The sequence below is a fragment of the Impatiens glandulifera genome, chromosome 9 (genome assembly GCF_907164915.1).
Source record: "Impatiens glandulifera chromosome 9, dImpGla2.1, whole genome shotgun sequence".
Classification (NCBI taxonomy): Eukaryota; Viridiplantae; Streptophyta; class Magnoliopsida; order Ericales; family Balsaminaceae; genus Impatiens; species Impatiens glandulifera.
The window spans coordinates 25,170,490-25,191,851 of NC_061870.1; the positions used below are offsets into that span (position 1 = coordinate 25,170,490).

Below are 21,362 nucleotides of genomic sequence, written 5' to 3' on the forward strand. Positions count from 1 at the left end.
TTATATCATCTTTTTGAACTTCAAAATCAACCTCAATATTATCACCAAGATCAGTTTTTGTATCATTTCCAAGGCCTACAGCTTTATCTAGAGGAACATCATCATCATTATCCGAGTCTGAAGCTACATGTGGACTTGTTTCCTCAACATCACGAGGTAGCTCAAGACTAGGAAGATCACGTATGTGCGCATCAAAAGTCTAATTTTCAAATAATACCACATCTCGGCTTCTCAAAACCTTCTTGTCCACTAGGCTATAACACTTTTATCCCCATTTTTCATCAACATAACTCAAAAATATGCATTGCATAGTTTTTACATCTAATTTAGACATCTCATCTTTTAGAACATGCACAAAGGCTCTACAACCAAAAACACATAAATAGTCATAACTAACATTTTTACCTGACCAAATGCTTTATGCACACTTATTATTCAATGGTTTGTAGGGAGAACGATTGATCACATACACTACAATGCTCATGGATTCAGCCCAAAAATGCTTAGCCAACTTAGAATAGGAGAGCATACTCCTCATTCGTTCTAACATTATTCTGTTCATCCTCTTTTTCACTCCATTTTGTTGTTGGGCATAGTCTATTCATATTGAATACACTGCTCTTTGAAATAATCATCAAATGAGCCTATGTACTCTCCCCCATTATCTAACTGCACCCTCATCAGTTTTTTGTTTGTCTCTCTTTCAACCAGCTTATAAAATACCTCAAACATTGTTGCAACCTCGTTGTTAGATAAAATTAGACCGGCTCACATAACCTAACTTAAATAAACCTTCCATGCAGGAACAAGGAACCGGACCGGACAAACAAATAAACCGGTTAAGAAAACTAGCTGGTCAAGTCACTAAACCGACCAAGAACACCTGGAACATGACCGCACAAAGAAAGGATCGGCCAAAGCTTAAAACCGAAAACATTAGACAGCCGATCAGCCACAAGGCAGAGGAATAACCGGAAGATGTCCGGTTAAACCACTCACACCGGAAGTCATCCGGTTAAGTCGAATGACCGACCAGTACAAGAAGACAATTCGGGTATCTGTTGAAGATGATACCAAAGGAACAGACTGAACACTTCCATATCCATACAAGTCTGAGGAAAGCCTGCAGGTTGCAGAAGACAGTCCTACAGGATCTTTCCACTTTGGGATAAGTCAGAAAGGAGATATTCCAAGTACAGACAACTGTCTAACAGACAGTGTCCACATTGAGTAAAAGACAAACCTAGCAGGTTTGTCTTACACACCGGAAGAACAGACTGCAAAGTCTGTTAGATTGACCGCCAGGTCTGAGGTTGACCGTCAGGTCTGAAAAGATGACCGCAGGGTCTGAATCACTAAATTACTGAACCTTTGCATCTCTGCTCAGCCAATCAGATTCAAGGAAGTGAAATATGACCGTTGGCATATTTCATCTATAAAAGGGGCAGTTGAAGAAGAGTAAATGTGGGACAAGAGGAACAACAAGAGAGATTCTAAGAGCATTTAATTTACAAGTGAAAAACAGTGTGTTCTATCTCTAGAGAAAGTCTAAGTGCTAAAGTTGAAGTGTGTGTTTTACAATTTCGGTGCAAATTGTAAGAGTGTTATCAAGTAGGAAATAAGTCTTGATCGGATTGTACTTGTATTCCTTAGTGAATATCCTTCTTGCGGTTTCGAGAGGAAGGGGTGACGTAGGAGATTTATCTCCGAACATCCATAAAACTTGTCTTATCAATTACTTTCTGTCGGTTCCATTATCTAACCGATCTGTACCGCTCTAACCTACTTAACTCTATCTAAGCTGAATCACCAGGTTACCGAAACCGACCCATCATTTTCTTTAACCTTCATCATCCGAAACCGGTTCTACCTATCATACAAGTGTGCTGCTTCAACCTGAAATAAACCTCTTCCGCGCTTGAACCTAGTTCAAGGGTTTGTGACAGTTTGTGTAGTATTGAAACTCCGGTGTTAATCTCTAACCGGATTAACCACTACCCTTTGAGTGAAACCCGCTAACCGGTCCAACCCCGGTCCTCCAACGGCTATCTAGATCCTAACACTCGTCCTTAGACTTTATAGCATATACCCAAACATTCTTAGATGCACCGTCTAAGAAGGTTACAAAATAAGAAGCACCACCTATGAATTTAATCTTCTTAGGACCATAGACATCAATATGGACCAACTCAATGATATTCTTTTTCAGTTTCACTTTCGACATACTGAAGGAGACTCTATTCTGCTTATCCTTCAAGCAATGCTCACAATTTTCAAGATGAGAATTCTTGAGATTCGACAACTCATTTCTCTTGATCAAAACATTCAGCCCCTTATCACTAATGTGACATAGTCTCTTGTGACACAACTCAAAGGATGACTCCATCACGACAAAATAAGTTGCATCGTAGACAATTTTCAAATTTGTCTTATGTAAGGAACACAATTTCTTACCTCGTGCAACAATCAAGGAACCCTTTCTTAGCTTAAATTCCCCACCACTGAAAACATTATGGTAGCCTCTATCATCGAGCTTACTTGCGGAAATCAAATTCATTCTCAAATTAGGAACATGTCTTACATCTCTCAATGTCATGAAATAACCCATGCTTGTCTCGATTCTAACATCACCGAGACCAACTATCTTGGACACACCACTGTTACCCATGCGAACCTCACCATGATCACCAACTTTGTAGGATGAAATTAACCTTTGTATGGAGTAATATGAAATGAGGCACTCGTGTCAACAATCCATACCGTTTCATTTGAAGATGTGCTAAGACATGAGTCTTGACATTTAAAAGCAAATGTCAGTTCACCATCTGAAGCATAAGCATATTTATCTGCACTCTGTTCTTTATTTTCTATGGGCTTCACCGTAATCTTTGCTTTATCATTTTTAAATTTCCAGCACTCGTATTTTCAATGATCCATTTTTCCATTGTAATGGTAAATACTATCCTTCTTCGGAGCTATAGACTTGCTTCTAGATTTGCCCCTACTCGAACCACTTCTATTATCCTTTGATCTTCCTCTATCAGTCACCAACATATCAGACTTAGAGGGTTTATCCCCCTTTCGATTATCCTCATCAAGTAAGGAACTAGTGACAAATATCATGTTGACTTTACCAGTTGGTTCTGAGTTGCTAAGAGTAATAATAAGTGTCTCCCAACTTATAGGCAAAGAGCCAAGGACTAAAAGTGCTTGTACCTCATCATTAAAGCTTATCTTCATACTACTTAGAAATTCAAAATATTTTGAAATCCATTCAAGTGTTCAGTAATTGATTTATTATCAATGTACTTAAGGTTCATTAGCCTTTGTGTCAGTGTTGCTTTATTCCCTATTGACCTTCCGGCATAGAGAGCTTCAAGTTTGCTCCACACACCATACACCGTAGTCTCGTACTCGTGCACAACATTTACACCAACCCACGAACGAATAAAGTTACACGTTTTTCTATCTGTTTTTTTTCAATCAGCCTCTTTTGTACCCTCATTTTCAATTCCTTTATTCAAATCATCTGAAATTAATATATCACTAATCATCCGTTTCCATTTCCTATAGTTTGTAATATTCAGACTCACCATATCAGGTCTAGATTTCCCTATTATTACTGTCTTAACACCTGATGAAAACCCCAACAAAGAAACTAGTTGATCTTCTCTTTGAATTTCGTCGGGTAACCAGTAGAGCACTCTCCTCCAATGTTAAAACAAGTAACCAATAAATAATTATATGATACCACTGTTGTGTTTTACAACAACAAAACTACAAATCTTCTTAGAAATCAAACATACTATGCTCTCAAATGAAAGAAGTGATTACACTAAGAATGAATGGAATACTCCACAATCAAAAGCTCTCCCAACCTCTTTCTCTGGATCAGCCAAAGAACAAAAAAAATGTAGAAAAAAAAACTTGATTTATTCACTTTCTCTCAACTTTATTGTGTTTTTCTGTCTTAAAATAAAAATACCATAAAAATGTATTTATACCCTAACCCGTTTTCATAATAAAAAACTCTTATTCATTTTTATAATAGAAAATTCTAACCCATTTTCACACCCGAAAGTTAAAACCGACTACAATATCAAGTAACACTTCATCAGTTAGGAGTCTCCAATCCCATTCTATTCCTCATTTCAAAAGCCAAAGTCATATAATTTAACAATTATTTTATTACAAATTGTAAATGCTTAACTATTTAGTTCCACATTTCATTGTTTAGTACTAATACATTTTGATATGTTTTTTAATATTTTACTTCACTACTCCTATTTTTACTCTAAAATATTATTCTTTTAATTTCATAATTAGGAATCCAAATGTACATTTTTATATATAGAGTTGAAAATATGTTTACTCATTTGTTTAAAAAACTATAAATTATATTTTTGCTCCTTAATTTGTCTTAAAAACATCAACATATATTCAATCTTTAATCCTGATCAAACTTTGATTAAACTTAAAAGGCCATTTAAATAGGTTTGTCCCATCCTTAATGCATATTAGCTTAAGTAACTAGTCCAATTCGTAGACCTATTTGATTTTTGGTTCTTTTGTGTAATTTAGAGGGCTTAGTGATCTCTCATAAAATATTCTTATAATTTGTTTTCAAAATAATGTTCTAATTACTATAAAACTTTAATTTGTCTTAAAACTATTTTTACCATTTAAACTATCTTAATAGATTACAAGTCACAATTTATATTACTATAGTTTTTGTATTGTCAAACAATTTTTTCATTTATATATTTTAATATAACTATAACTCCATGCTAAGCAAATTGTTAAAATCTTTTTTTTAATATTAGTTAACATAATATTACAAAAATACTTGTTAACTTACTTGTATTCAAGATTTAAGATTTATGAAGTGATTTTTCATTTTTCTGACTTTAATTAGTAACTTTTGGATTGTTAACAAAATATTCAAAAAATTTAAAATATTTTTATAACAAATTAATTATAAAAAATAATAAAAAAGTAAATTTAACTTTAATAATTAATATATCAATTTCTTAATTTTTTTTATTGAATTATAATGAATTATCAACTTATCTTTTAAATATTATTTTGTTTATGTATAATAAAACTTTGATTATATTTTATATAAAAATATATTATAAATAAATTTTAATAAATAATAAATTAAATTTAAATAATTAATTAGAGAAGTAAGAGAAGACTAAAGATTATTTAAAATTATAAAAATAAACCGTTAATAATAATTCTATGTTGGAGGGTTAAATGTATCAATTTTGAATACTATATAAATTTAAATAAATTTTTAATAATTTATACATTTAAATGAATTACTTAATACGTTTAAATAAGATTTATTCCTAATATATATATATATTATTTATTAATTATCTATGAATAGAAAAGAATTTAGTACAAATAACACTCAATAATTTTTATTTTTAAATTCAGTCAAAAATATTAAGATGTTTATACCTTCTTTTTCTTACCAAACTATAAATCTAAATCAATTTATTTTTTAAAAGATAAAATATTTTTACGAATTGATTATCGATATAAAATCATTTTGTTTCCAACAATACTAATAAAAAAAACGTGTACATATCCGAGTAGTAGGAATAACAAAATAGAAAATAATTATAACCACAAGTGTAAAACAAAAATGAGACTTTTTCAAAAGATTATAAAGAGCGATCAAATATTCACCGTCACATGCTGATCTGCAATTAGACGGAGTTGCAAAATTATTGAAACAGTAATAAAATTAAATTAGATTACTCAAGAATGCCACTATATGTACAAATTAACTCAAAGTGGTAAAAAAATAAAAGGATTGAAATCTTATTCTTACAGTCAAAACAAATTCAAAGCTTGATAAATTTGATTGGAAGTTGAATATGAAAAGTTGGTCAAATAGATCTAAGACCATTAAGAAAACAATAATTACTTGCCAAACTTTTAATTAGTAATAAAATGGAATTAATGTACAAGTTTGAATATTCAATTGAGTTACTAGAATTTTAGTCAATAAGTTGTAGACATCAAAATTTAATTTATTTTTTTGGTATACTATAAAAACAACTCATTCCATTTTATTAACTTCAGAAGAAAGCTTAAACAAACAAGCCCTTCTCTCTCTATCTCTCTGTCTCTCTCTCTCTCCGCCAAATCACCGGAAAATCCGATCTCATACTTTTATCGCCGACCACCCACCTTTGAAGTTGAACAGCCCTGTTCTTATCTTCATTTTTACTTCCAATTTGATTCATCAAGTTCATATCTTCTCTCTTTAATCTTCCTTCGCCGGCGCCGCCGGAATCTGAGTCGATATTGTGTATGGGCCAGTCCTCGTCGGCCCGTCACCGCAGGAACCTTACTCGTCCGTCTCAGATTTCATCATCGATGATGGATGGTTCGAGTAAAGGAACTGATCTAGTTCAAGAAGACGGAGTAATCGAGGGTCATGACTATATCTCATCCATTCCAGACGATGTTCTCTCATCCATTTTCAATAATTTAAGCACCAGTGACCGGAAAATCAGCGCCGTCGTCTGCAAACGGTGGTTGATTGTAGAGGGTCAAGGCCGGAATCGTCTCGTTCTCAACGCTCGTCAAGAACTGTTGCCTATCATTCCAACCATATTCACCCGATTCGATTCCGTCACAAAGCTAGTCCTCCGTTGCGACCGCCGATCTGTAAGTATAGATGATGAATCACTAATCCAGATCTCACTTCGCTGCCAAAACCTATCCCGTTTGAAGCTCCGTGGCTGTCGTGAACTAACCGATGTCGGCCTAGCTGCGTTCTCGAAGAACACCAAGTATTTGAAGAAATTCTCAACTGGGTCCTGCTTATTTGGTGTCAAAGGCATGAACGCCGTCCTAGAAAACTGCAAATATCTTGAAGAACTATCAATCAAGCGTCACCATGGTGTTCTCGAACCAGTAAGTCCTGATTTCATTGCATCTGATTCACTGAAAACTATCTGTTTTAGGGAGATCTACAATGGGCATTGCTTCGGCCCACTTATAATCGGAGCTAAGAATCTAAAAAGGTTGAAAATTCTCAGATGTATGGGAGATTGGGATAGAATTTTCCAAACAATGTCAACTAGAAAGGATAACCCTATAATGGAGATTGTTCTTGAGAGGATTCAGTTAACTGATGCAGGTTTGGAATCAATTTCACGTTATACCAATCTAGAGACATTACACTTGGTGAAAACACCAGAGTGTACAGATATGGGATTAATTTCTGTTGCTGAAAACTGTAAGAAATTGAGAAAGCTTCATATAGATGGATGGAGAATGAATCGAATAGGAAACCATGATGGTCTTGTTAACATTGCAAATCATTGTAGTAATCTTCAAGAACTTGTTCTGATTAGTGTGAATCCAAGTTCAGAAAGCTTGGAGGAATTAGCCACAAAGTGTAAGACATTAGAAAGATTGGCTCTTTGTGGGATAGAAACAATGGGTGATATAGAGATTTCCTGCATTGCTGAAAAATGTGTTGAATTGAAGAAGATTTGTATAAAGGGTTGCCCAATTACAGACAAAGGAGTGGAGGCTTTTGCTTGGGGTTGTCCTAATTTAGTGAAGATTAAGGTGAAGAAATGTAGAGATGTGTCTGGTAAAGTTATTGATAAGTTGAAGGCTAGAAGAATGAATTTGGTTGTGAGTATGGATTCAATTCAGATTGAACCAGAGAGTGTTGTTGATGATGGCGGCGATGGTGGCGATGGTGGCGAGTCTGAGCCGACAGCTTCATCGAGTAGTAGTAATGGCGGATCGGGGTCGGGGTCGGTCTTCAATACCAGGTTTGGTCTTTTGGCTTTCACTTTTAGAAGGTGGTCCATTGGTGGTGGTGGCAGGTCGGTTTAGTCATCATCATAAATGTTTGTTTCTTGTTATATTTTGCTTAATTCAATTCCAAAAAGTTATTTTAATGACATTTTTTAATGACATGTTTCTTGCTTGAAAGTTGAAATATTAATTAAAGTTTATGATGTAATCTTTGGGATGTTTCATGTTTGAGTTTTATTTATTTATTAATGTTGTTGTCATTATTGAAAGCTATTAAACACCCTTTCTTTTAGTGTCCACAATATTCCTTTCTTTTTTTGAAAATTGTCATTTTCTCTGATTTATTAAACTATTGATTGCCAAATGTTTAATTGGAGCGTAAGTTGGACACTTGGATTTTTTTTAAGAAGTAAGACAATTCACATACAACTAATAAAATTTATTGAAAGTTTATATTTAATATAGTTTTAAGATTTCTTTTGAAATATAAAATATTATATTATTAAAAACTATAAAAATAAATAAATAATATAATATGTTGGTTAATTGACTTATAGAGTTGTAGACTTTATATTTAAATCTTGTAATTTTTTTTTGAAGGATAAGAAATTGAAATGGACGGTGTTGCCTGGTGAAGGGTTGTCCTAAATGGTCCCTACTCTTTAAGGTCAATTATCAAATATAATCTTGTGTTAAGAGCTTACATTATTATGAATCAGCATTTTTTTAAATTTAATTATTTATTCTCTTATCAATCAAACAACTTAATTTATTATTTTAAAAAAATATATTATTTTATTATTATATTTTAATACCCTTTCATTTATAAAAAAAAACGAATTTTTTTTTTCCAAAATAATCTAATCAGCATTTTTTAAATAAAAAAATAATAGTCTTAAATTTATTTATTCTTCCATAGAGGTTTTTGAATGAACATGAACATGGCCAACAAAGCATGGACCATAGGGGCATGAATCGCATGATGTTGCTTTGACAAAGCAGCCGTCAAAACAAAAGAGGAAAAATGAAAACATCATTTCAAAATTCAATAACAAAAGTGTCCATTAATATTTGGAGGGAGAAAAAAAAGACTAATCAAATGATGTGAAACTAAAGAGAAAGACATTGAAGACCAAAATTATGTATAGTGGAATATTATAATTTATTTTATAATATTAAAACTTTATATATATTTATTAATCAACTTGTGACATCTTTACACAATCATAAGTTGTTGGTTCTTTTTATGTTATTTTAAAAGTCACACAAAATTAATTTCTTAATTAATCATTTTTCACCAATTATATCATTAATTTTATTAATCAAAATACAAAAATATAATTTATTTTAAATTATTATTTTTTATTTTATTTATATATATCGATACCTTTTAAGTCTTTTTACCAAAAATAATTATTAGCTCTTCAAAATCATCACCGATCATTCAAATTCTCTCTTTCTTGATTTTTTAAAAAACCCATAACCGAACAAGACCTAAGGTATTTTGAAATCTGAAATTACAAATATAAGGGGGCAAATTGTACTCAGGTGTTTGTCCAACCATTTTGGAGGGGAAATTTGACGAAATGACCCTAAAAATCACCTTAAATGCACTTGTCACAATTGCGCAAATGACCCCTTTAAAATATTTTGACGAAATTACCCTCGTCGCGTAACGCGAAAGAAAAGTCTAGAATGATCGTGCCCTTCGCGTGACGATCGTGTCATTTGCGTGACGATCGTGCCCCTTCGCGTGACGATCGTGCCCCTTCGCGTGACGATCGTGCCCTTCGCGTGACGCGATAGTGGTAATTTCACAAGTTTTTTTTCTTCGCGTGACGATCCTACCCTTCGCGTTACGCGACAGAGTAATTTTGTCATAATATTCTAAAATGGTAACCGCGCATTTAAAACCCTTTTTATGATTATTGGGTCAAGTTTCTTCTTTGGAGAGATGGTTGGTCTATTTTGATTATTTAAATTAAATCTCAACAATTAAATCTTGAAGTCATTCATTATTTAATATCTTACTGAAGTTCAGTAGCCAATTTAGATATTTGGCATAGTAAAACCGTTGACCCCGAGTTTATAAATCATGACTTATTCCCGGTCGAACCGGTCTGGACTTTGAGAAGAAAGAACCGACAAATCAAAGTCTCGTCTTTCTTGAGAAAGAATCAAAATCTAAAATGATGGACGAAACTGCCGCCGATTTGACGCCAAATTCTCCGGCGACAGCTTTCACACGGTGGAGTTACACTGCGTCCCAGCGTTTCCAACACTTCCTCGACAAGTCCAATCCTCACGTTCTGTACCGATGGATGGCATTCGCGCTCATCGCATCCATTTACATCATCCGAGTTTACTTTCTCGAGGGTTTCTACGTTGTTTCATATGCTTTGGGAATCTACATCCTTAGCCTCCTCATAGGATTTCTCTCCCCTCAGGTCGACCCCGACTCCGACGGCCCCAGCCTCCCTACACTCGGCTCAGACGAATTCCGCCCTTTTGTTCGCCGCCTTCCGGAGTTTAAGTTCTGGTAAGCTTCTTTACCTTTCTCTCTCCGTTGATCTTGATCATGATGTTTTATGTAGATTATTGATTCAATTCATAATATTTTTTTATAAGTGAGAATGATTGATTGATTGATTTTCATTAAAAAAGTCTTTGTTTTGAATTTCATATGACCTTGATTAGCTAGGGTTATGGTAAGTTTAAGATAGAAACATCTGCCTAATAGTTGAACCTCTGTACTTGAAGTGAGAATCCAGCACTCTGCTACATGGTGAATTGAATCATTTCTCTTGTTCAATGCTTATTAGAGATTTGCAGAAGTTTTCCCTACTTATACCATGAAAGAAACAGAAGTGGAAAGCCTCTATTTTGTCATATTTAATGGTTAAACTTGAACAGTTTTCCAGTGCTTGCAAAGAGAATTAAACCTTGACAGAATAAATAATTACCCCTATGATATTGTAATCTTCTGGAATTCGTACTGCAAGGTTGTATTTGCAGGCTAAATATATGTTTGATTGACCCGAAGTGAGTGTAAATTAACATCTTCTTACATTACATAAATGGTGTAGCTGAAGAAGTATGATTTAGGAAGTTAGGGCAATAGAGGTATATTTGCTGAGTTGAACCATGTGAGATGGACATTAGATCTACACAGGTTCTTCTAATGTCTTACGTTAATAACCCATGTTACTTGCAGCTTATTGCATAGATTATTGGATCAGTGTGAAGTTCTGAACTTCGTTTCCAGCCAACAATCAGTTACAAAAACTCATATAAGCACAATTTCATAATGGTTAGTTGTTTTCATATATTGTCATCATATATGACATTTATTTATCTATTGATGATCTTACTTGGATCAAAACAATCTTTTAATTTACCTTGTTATCTTTGCTTATGCTCTATGCATTTTAAAACATTCTCTCAGAATAGTCTTTCTAACTTGAGGTTTTGCTTAATGATTGTGTATTATTTATACCAAGTTTTTTCATTAACCTTCTAGATATATTTGTTGGAATTAGTGCTTTATAGGAGATGTAATTCTTGAACTTAGAGATAATTCCTTTTTGTGGTTTCTAGATGTTTTTTACATTTTCTAGAATATTAAAGTGTGTGAAAGACTTGTGAGATTATGCCTTTATATTCTCCTATGTACTTACATTTTCATTTACTAGAGAACTGATTAAAGTATTTGGTCAAGTTCTTCTTTCTCAAGTAGATTCATCTCTTTCTTCTTCCAACAGAGTGATATTAGAGCAAGTTTCTTAGCTTTGGTTAACAATGGAAGCAATTTCTATTTTCATTGTCTTACAAAAGAAAACCATGAAATTTTAAAGAGTGCAAATTAGGAGAACAACTGGTTCACCACAACAAAAGCCCTATTATGTACCATTAATGAAGGTAAATATAGCCCATTAACCATAAAGGAAATAGTCACATAGGTGTACGAAACAAATAAGAATATTAATGGAGTACGAAAGATTACAAACGAAAACATATTAGCAAGAAAGAAATAGAGTTCAAATATGTGAAGGGTGAAGAAGATAAAGTTGTCCATCATCAAACCAATAAAGTTTGAAGATCTTGGAAAGATGAAATCAAGACTTAGAGTAATAAGAATTCTAACATTAAGGGAGAGTGTTGGAATTAGTGATTAGAGAATGTAAATTTTAAATTTCTAGAATGGTCTTTTTGTAGTTTGTGAAGTGACTCATTGATATTTGTGATCTAGAAACTTGAAGTCCTTTAAGTTTCTTAGAATACTAAACGTTTGTAAGGCTTGTGATGTTAGCCGATATTTGTTTTGCTGTAATTTATCATGTCTTGTAACTAGAGAATGGTTTGATTGAGTAAGCAGACATATATTCATTCTTGTAGGTACTCTATCATGAAGGCATTCTGCATTGCTTTCGTGATGACATTCTTCATAATATTTGATGTTCCTGTCTTTTGGCCCATATTACTTTTCTACTGGGTGGTACTCTTCACTCTCACCATGAAGCGACAGATACTACATATGATTAAGCACAAATATATCCCATTTTCCTTTGGAAAAAAGGTATGATTTTCTTCTTTTCTGAAAAAAAAAACTTATTATGTATCACAGTAACTGTCTTTATTGTTTTCAGAGATATGACCAAAAGCGAGAAGCATCAAGTGAGAGCGCTGTTCTCCTTCCTCGCAATTAAATCTTTAAGGTAATGGTTGCGCTTAAACTCAACTCCAGACTTCAGAAGTAGTTGAATTCCAATTCTGTAGTTTCGCAGTATGTATGCCTTCCCTATCCCTGTCTGCTTTAAATGGCTAATAGGGAAGGAATAATAATCACTTATTCTATAATACCCTTTGTTCATAAATAAAAACAAAATCTATGAGATTAGGAGAAGAAAAACAAAATTATCATGCATTTTTCCTAAAGAGCAATTAAGATTTGCATAGAATTATTGGGTTTTTATTGTAACTGTGTTATGTGAATTGTCCTTAAAATAAAGCTAATGACTATATAAGATGATAGAATCACACCAGTAGCCACTTTTGAAGTTCTTTATCCAAATTGGCCTAGCCATACATTAGACCGAATCTAGTATCTACATAGATATAGAAGTAGTTATCAACAAGGATTTTACAAAGTTGAATAGTTATGTTGTTTTCATATTTCAAATATCGAATGATATATTATTTTCAGTTGTTGTCGTGATTTCGCGAAAGAGGAGATGTATAGCATGATCTTAATTGAGAAATCCCTTGAACATTAAGGATGGATTGATGATAGCTTGTACACAATGGAAGCTCCAAATGGTGTTTATAGTGCTGATGAATATTAGTGTCAATATCCAAATTGTCTGGACTAGAATAGTCTAGCTCAATAATAATACTAATGAATATTAGGATTTTTTTTTATAAAATAAAATTGTTTGATGAAAAAATGGGTTATTTGAGATTTGTTTAAGATAATTTATTTTTTGTATTAAAATTTAATAAAAATAAATTAAAGTTATTTTAGTATTTTAGTTTATGAATTAAGTGACTATTTTTATAAAAAATAAAAAAAGAAACCCAAAAATATTTCAGATCAAACGAGGCTCTTAGATTCAATATCCAGCTAGCTTAATAATAATAATAATAATATCTGAATATTTAGTATCACTATCTCAATAGAGGGGACAGGATAGGAGGATTGTTTGATAGGGTTGCTTGATGTAGGGTTATTCACTCATTTGAGTTAAATTCAATTTTTTAAATTTTTTAAAATTCTAAAATATAATTATTTAAAATTTTATAATATATATATATAATACAAAAGTAGTTTAATAAAAAATCATATCAAATAAGTTTAAAATATTTTTGGAGATTTATTTCCCTTAAAATTAAAGATATTTTGTATAGGTAAGCTAGAACATGTCAAAATTAAACCACACATTTTTTTTATTGATAATCAAATATTTAAAAATGTTATTTGAGATTGTTTTTAAATAAATTCTATTAATAAAAATGTTACTATTAAATAGCTATTTTGTTATCTAGATTTTTTAAATACCTAAAAAATTCAAAGAAAAAGAAAAAACCATTTGAAAGTTTTTGTTTGTTTTTATCTTATTTGTATTTTTTTTATAAAAATAGGTGTCACAAAAAATAATTTGGTTATACTAAATACAATATTTATAATCGATATGTTGATTCTGTAAACAAAATCATAAATAATAAACTCAAAGGTGCACTAAAATTAAATTAAAATATAAGACTAAAGAAATTATAAACAAGATATATATCAAAGACAAAACCTTATACCATACTCATAAACAAAAATTAAACTCCCAAAGATTACTAGCAGTCTTGTACATTGTTGTAAAACAAACTTCATAACATAATAATAATAAAAGATGGCATCAGTAATACATTGTTCTAATTAAAGTTAACTAATAAAAATAATTAAAATAACTAGCATGTATCATGTGCATTTGTACGAGTAATAATATAAAAACCGTGAAAAAATATTACGGTAAAATTTTTATGAACGGGTTAACCCACAAATACTCAAGTATCCATTTACTCTCACATATATTCAAATTAACCACATCTCTCAACCCGACAATTCGGACATTTTAACAATTAAGTATCATTATATATATATATATATAAAAGAACAAAGCAGTAACCTATTAAAAAATCTATCAAAAACCCAATATTAACATCGATCTAAAACAACATGAATCCGAACTCTCTTCAACAATAATCTAAATTTATTTTTCAACATCCATAAAAAAAAAAAAAAACTTTGAGTGAAATATCTTGAAATTAATTTCCAGTTATAACAAATAATTTTTCAATATATTGCCTACAACATGATGAAAACTTAAAATTCTTTTATGTAGAACCCACTCATTGTCTAGTTAAGCAAACTTTTTAAATCAAATGTGTTTGTAATTATTGAACAAACTTTTTTAATCATTTTCCTTGAGCTATCATCTTGCAAACTAATTTGTAATAATAATTAAAGTAAACTCTCTTTTAGATGCATCACCATATTTTGAAGCATAAAAAACAACACTTTTTTTTTTTTCTTACTTTCATTGAAATTAAAAGGAAATTTTTGTATTGAACTTTAAAACATGTTACATTCTTTTTTTTATCTCTTCCACCATAGTCACATACAACTCTTTACTTTTAATGCTTATTCTAGTTTACAAACTTCTAAATTTTTTTTAATGCTTATTACTTTATTCTGTTTTTGGTGTTTTCTCTTTTAAATTGTTTATTTTATGAAATCTTGTTAAAGTTTTTTTTATAATACTTAAAATCTTAACCCATAAAGATTAATATTTAATTTGCTAAAAGTTGAGTGTATTATATATATGAGTATGTTGTTAACCTAATCATTAGTTTTGTTTTATTTTCTTAAATAAAAAAAAATTGTATATATATTCAGATTAACCAACTAACATAACTTTATTATTATAAGTATATTATTCTTCTAGCCTAACCACAACAAGAGTTGGATATCCCAGCCTCCCTAAAATTCTGGATTCGAGTCAGCAAGTTTTACGTCTGGTTAAGTGTGTTTGCGATACACAAAAGTGAAGTATCACTTTCCTCATTTGTTCATTTTTTTCATTTTTCTATAGGAGATAGCTGCCTTAATGGATACATGCCTATATCATCGAAGTTATGGTGTAAACGAGTCGAGTCGAGCCGATTACCATACTACTCGAACTCGAATTAAATTATAAATACTCGAACACGAACTCGATCGAGTATAAAAATTTATACTTCAACTCGGCTCGATTACAATTCAAACTACTCGGGCTTGATTTTATAATCAAGCAACTCGAACCCGACTCGGTCAAACCAAGTTTGAACCGAGCAGCTTGACTCGCTTTACCCTTCGAACTAAACAAAAAGAGAAGCGGGACCCATTTTTCAAACAAAAGTATATTAAACTTATTATATCAAACTTTTTTTTTTCAATATTATATAAATATTCAATAAAAACCAAGTTTTCAAATATTAAAATAAACAAATTATTAATACAATCAATTTTAACTATTACATAACTCATATAGATATTTATTTAATTTTGGGTAAAAAATTCAAATAATTTGTTGAAGTCTTTAATAAAAATATTTTTTCTTTCTTCTTCTTCATCTGTCATCATGAATGTGGTGTGTAATAACCATAAATCCCATAGAAGGTCTGAGCAAAAGTGAGTATAAGCAGAACCACAGCAGCAAGCACGGATACGATCGTCCATGGATTTCCAAAATACCGATGTTTCAATATCGCTCTCCACGTATTCCACCGATGATTATAATACTTATTCACCCGCTCCGATAACACCGATAGATAACTATTATTCAGATCGAAAACCACCTCTTCACACAACCGATTGAACAGATCCGCCACTTCCGCATCACTCCCCAGCCAATGTTCAATTATCCCGCAGTAATGCAAATACGCTACATCCTCCGGCGAATCGATCAAATTATCCATGAATATCACGTAAGAAGTTATATCATTACTACAATCCAAATGACATTGTTCGAACGCAATTAGGTTTAAGAATAGAGATCTCGTTCCGTCGTGGATTAACAAACGAGGTAATCGAAGTATTCCGTTTTCAAATCTTATATCCCAAAATCTATCTGTTTTTCGTTTCTTAAACTTGATTCCTGCTTCTCTTAACTCTGTTACGCAGTGGATTAGTTGTTGTCGTCGTTTATCCGCAGCTCGGTTAGTGTGTGACCATCGCTTGATCCATGTTCTTGGCTCTGGTTTTGGACCTTTACGGAGAAGACTGCGACGGAATACGTCCAGACAGTGGAGACCTCCTTGATCTGATAATGGATCGAATGGAATCATCGATTTGTCATTGAATCTTAGAGACGATTCAAGTTTGTTTCTATCGGTTTTTGTCAATGGCTCATCGGTTGGCATTAGGGGATCGAAGAACCGGATTGCTAACTCCGCTACCAAACCTCTCTGTTCTGGTTGTCTGAATTGAAGGCCGAGAAGTCGGTCAAGGACGAACAGAGGTAACTGATTTTCCAACATTATCATATCTCGTTGAATCGAATGCATCGATCCACGGATAGCGAAAATCGGATCACTTCTTGAGTAGCCTAATGAGGAGAAACCTTCAGCCACGCCACGGAAGAGTTCTAGGATAAAACAACCGTCTAAAACCATCATCTCTATGAATTCATTACTGTTGAGTCCAATCGGCCCTTCGTAGCAGTCGCGTGCACGTTCTTCAAGTTCCTTGACGGATTCTAGAAAAAGATTGATATCCTGTTTTGTTCGTTTAAGGATGTGATGAACTGCTCTCCATTTATGACGCTCCATTGATCGAAGACGCTTCCGGCTATGGTAATACGGCCCTAGGGAGACGATCTGAGGGATGTAACCCTTTTCATCGCCGTTACGTAGGCATTGAGGAATTCTGTAGACAGTGAGTTTATTCCATGATCCTGCTGAATCTTCTTGGTTGGCTTGATCTAGTTTGTCTTTGATGCTGATGATCCATTCGGATTCAGGTGGAGGTGATTTGTGGGTTATCTCAGGTAGATGATGAACATTTTGGAAATCATGATTGATTTGAATCTGAAGTGGATCTGATTGACCGGAGAATTCGATGGATCGGGTGGTGGTGTTAGTGGGTGTGGGAGAATTGGAGTTCTGAATTCCAGCTTCTACAGTTTCTTTGAGTTTGAGGGTTATCAAATACCAACTCAAAAGATCTTTGTTGAAGACGGCCACCATTTTCAAGGTTCTGTTCTTATCTTTTATCTATTTCTCTCTCTATAAATATGAAATCTTTAGGGTTTTAAATTGGATTAAAGGGGTTGAAGAATGAAGATCATGTTAAATAATATTTTTCAAAATATTATTTAAATGTTTAAACTTTCTTCTTAAGCATTTACTTATTATAACCTATTTAAATCAAGTTTAGATTATATATATTTTTTATTCAATTTTTTACCTAAATTGATTTACTTTAATATTACTTTTTATATTAAATATATAAAAAGATTTTTTACTTTTTATTTTGATCATTTATAAAAATAATTGTAATTTTGATAAAATTTTACTTTACAACAAAGGTAGAAAAATTATTTAATAGAGTCAAATCCAATCTGTCTTAAGGAGTCTTAACTGTTTTGTACGTTACTCTTATTTTTTATTTTATTTTTTACTATGCTTTATTTTTCAATTAATTAATAAGATCATTCAAATCTTTTTTTAGTTACCCATATTCAAATATAATATTTTTTTAATAGAACTATGATTAAATTTAATTTTCAAAGTGTAGCTATACAAAAAAAAAAAAAAAACTAATAGCATTTGTTTTTATGAGTAATGTTACTTTTGAAAGGAAATATAAGAATGGGTATTGGGTAGGGTAAGATGAAATGTTCTTATATTAAAAGTGTTTTTTATTTGAGTAAATCTATTAAATAATTTATAATAGCACGTTAGAAATACAAGAACAAATTATATTAATATAGTTGTATGAAGTCTGAAATGTTGATTGAAGTTATGTATTTAAATAATTGCAGTGTAGTTAAAATACCACTATCATTCCATTACTTTATTAAAATAATGAGCAGACAGGGATTATCTAGGCCATACATGTCTAAGTTCTTAATTGATTATTTGAGCTATATAAATATTTTAGTTGACAATAATATGTGTATATCTTTGTCTAAACTAACTTTTATAAATTATGAAATTTGTCCAAAAATTTATCAAATCAAATGTGAAGAATTCTAAGAGATTACCCTCTCAAACTGAAATTTGTGACTATATTATCATTTATAGTTAATCTAATTTGAATTTGATCCAAAACTGGTGAAACAAATTACTAAATTATTTTTATTTTATTTTTATTTTATTTTTATAAAATTTAACTTTTAAATATAAAAAGAACATTAACATAATTAAATAAATTAAAATTCAAATAAACACTTTTTCATCAAACAAAATTAACAATTCATTAAAAAAGCCCTCAAATAACTAACATCAAATAAGCTCTAATTAGAGAATACTCTTCATTTAGAAAGAAAAAAAAAAAAAGAGATGATTTTCCTAAAGTGTGACTAAATCCAATTCAGAAATATACTCAAATATATCTTAAAAGTAAACTTAACTAGTTATAGACTAATTCATGATTTTATTTATTTATTTCTAGTTTGAATTATATGCATAAATTTTAATTAATATTTTCTATTTAAGTATAACTCATTTTATTAATCAATTTAATCCAGAAAATTGCAATCAAATGATAAAAACTTCTAGAATATTATTATAAACAAGATCATTTACCATATTAGAAGCTAAGAAAACTCGGTATACAGACTTAAAACAGAGCTAAGAAAACCCGACATCCAGAATTAAAACGCAGCTAAGAAAACCCGACATCCAGAATTAAAACGGAGCTAAGAAAACCCGACATCCAGACTTTAACCGGAGTAGAGGTGTATGTAGCCAAATGATAGCATATTCCTTGTTCAAATGTACATATTACAAATTTGGATACACTCTTCTCCAACCCTATCTCGAATGTCTAATTAGTGTTTTAAATGGGACAATTGTATAATAACTCATTTATCAAAACAAAGATTCAATTCGATTCCAATCTAAACTCATACAATATGAAACTAAAACAAGAACCCAACCAAAGAAAGGATAGTATAGTAGTATTGATATAAAAAGTGCATCACATCATATTTCCTCATAACAATCCAACAAGGGATAGTAGAGGTACATACATTTACACACAACAATCATCATCAAAGCTTTAATAGGCAGACAAATATTTAGGCATAGAAGAAATACAACCAAATCCTAACATTCATATATATTATCTTATACCCATTAGCAGTCCCGACCCGACCGTCCATTCATAGAACAACACTACTTTTACTACTAATGGTTCCCGATCAAGTTTAAGCTTTTGTCGGGTTCTGACTAGTCTTAATAGGATAAGAAGCCTGCATCGCAATTCCACATTTCCCTGTTCCCATTCCATTTGCATTCCTCTCCAACCTAAAGTATCCCTTCTCACCCCATTCTTCTCCCCACGAATTCCTCACAATCCAATAATCAACCCCATCTTCACTTCCATATCCAACCGCCGTCACTCCATGATCCAATTCCGTTCCACATTCACCCGAAAACACCCCCTGCCCATACCATACCATAACAAACACATTCATTTTCATGATTCCCAAAACCCCCAGAAAATTGAATTCATTACTAGTTACTACTTACAGATACATAGAGCTGTAAAGGCCTGCCAGAAGCTGAAATAGCCACGCTAACGGGCTGATGAGCGATCGCGTTCTGTAGAGCCTTTTCATCATTAGCCGGCACATCTTCATAACCATCTATGCTCACTACCTTTGCATTCTCCTGCAACACATATATATACATACACAATTCGAATCAACACAAACAAATGTAAACTCAAACACCCAACTAACTAACCCTAGTGGAGTCGCAGGTGCCATCGGCAGCGCGATAAGGATAATCCGCCTCAGTATCCATGCCTCCGTTGCGGGTGATGAAATCGAAAGCGTAATCCATGAGACCACCATCGCAGCCCGCGTTATAAGTCCGGTCACAGTCGACCAACTCCTGTTCCGACAAGACAATCAAATTTCCTGTCGTTATCTTGTTAATTCCTTCCACCGCCGCCACAGTCGAGAAAGCCCAACAACTCCCTGAAAACAAATTCGGTCATATAAATATTCAATTGGACTTCGACCCGACCCGACCCAACCCAGCCCAGAATGATATGCCAGATGTCAAATTTGTATTAGTTCTGTTTCTCTTCATACACCGCCATAAATCATAAAACAAACTAACTAGGTTTTGAAAATCAATCATACATACCACACTCTCCTTGGTTCTTAACCGGAGCAACAGCGCCGGTAGTCCTCCAATCAACGGCCGCCGGAAGAACATCGCCGACAGAGACAGCATACCGGCGGCTGGAGACCTTTGACTTAACAAAGCGGCGACGGGCATCACTCTTCAAACCGAGGTACAATGAACTATACTCCTGGTTGGTGAGATCAGCGAAACGGTTTAACCCAACCTTATAGGTCCGGTTTACAGAGTTATGCCCATCAACAAAGAGTAAATTATCCTTAAAAATAGTGAACCGATGGTCGGCCTCCCCAAGTCGGTTATAGATTCTTCCATGTTTGGCCATCCAATCTTGATGAATACCCATAATTTCTCCATCGCTTCTCCCTGTTGATATTGAAGGGTGGGTTTGGGCATAGTCTATGATTGACATGTCCGCCGTCACTAGGCTGAGGGTGGCGGAGAAGAGGAGGAGGAGGATGGTGGTGGTTGTGGCGGCCGGAAAAGTCATGATTGTTTAGGGTTTAGAGAGGAGGAAATTAGGGCAGATGATGATGATGCAGGGAGGAAGGGAGGAGAGTGTATTTATAGGGAGGGAAAAGTGATTAAAAGATTCAGCTGAGTTGAAGAAGATAAGAGATTATGGGCAAAAGACACGTATCTATAATTGCATGGTC

General features: G+C 32.6%; 4 protein-coding genes across 5 annotated transcripts; 2 read left to right on the forward strand and 2 right to left on the reverse strand.

Moving 5' to 3' along the window:
- Positions 1-6,110: 6,110 nt before the first annotated feature.
- On the forward strand, positions 6,111-8,078 carry LOC124915327 (F-box protein SKIP2-like). The gene has a single exon (XM_047456021.1). It carries the CDS (start codon positions 6,331-6,333, stop codon positions 7,876-7,878), a length of 1,548 nt encoding a protein of 515 aa, XP_047311977.1. The 5' UTR covers positions 6,111-6,330; the 3' UTR covers positions 7,879-8,078.
- A 1,858-nt stretch (positions 8,079-9,936) lies between these two features.
- LOC124914687 (protein RER1A-like) lies at positions 9,937-12,819 on the forward strand. Of its 2 annotated transcripts, none has more exons than XM_047455284.1 (3): positions 9,937-10,339; positions 12,196-12,376; positions 12,425-12,819. In XM_047455284.1, exons 1-3 carry the CDS (start codon positions 9,990-9,992, stop codon positions 12,425-12,427), a joined length of 534 nt encoding a protein of 177 aa, XP_047311240.1. In that variant the 5' UTR covers positions 9,937-9,989; the 3' UTR covers positions 12,428-12,819. The 2 variants fall into 2 exon arrangements, with proteins under 2 accessions (XP_047311240.1, XP_047311239.1); XM_047455283.1 differs by having other exon boundaries at positions 12,447-12,819.
- Positions 12,820-15,802: 2,983 nt separating this feature from the next.
- LOC124914549 (UPF0481 protein At3g47200-like) lies at positions 15,803-17,615 on the reverse strand. The gene has a single exon (XM_047455124.1). It carries the CDS (start codon positions 17,572-17,574, stop codon positions 15,967-15,969), a length of 1,608 nt encoding a protein of 535 aa, XP_047311080.1. The 5' UTR covers positions 17,575-17,615; the 3' UTR covers positions 15,803-15,966.
- A 1,876-nt stretch (positions 17,616-19,491) lies between these two features.
- LOC124915085 (probable cysteine protease RD21B) lies at positions 19,492-21,224 on the reverse strand. The gene is made up of 4 exons (XM_047455736.1): positions 20,710-21,224; positions 20,302-20,537; positions 20,086-20,226; positions 19,492-19,997 (listed from the first exon to the last, which is right to left on the reverse strand). The coding sequence occupies exons 1-4, from the start codon at positions 21,194-21,196 to the stop codon at positions 19,761-19,763; spliced, it is 1,101 nt and encodes a 366-aa protein (XP_047311692.1). The 5' UTR covers positions 21,197-21,224; the 3' UTR covers positions 19,492-19,760.
- Positions 21,225-21,362: the final 138 nt, after the last annotated feature.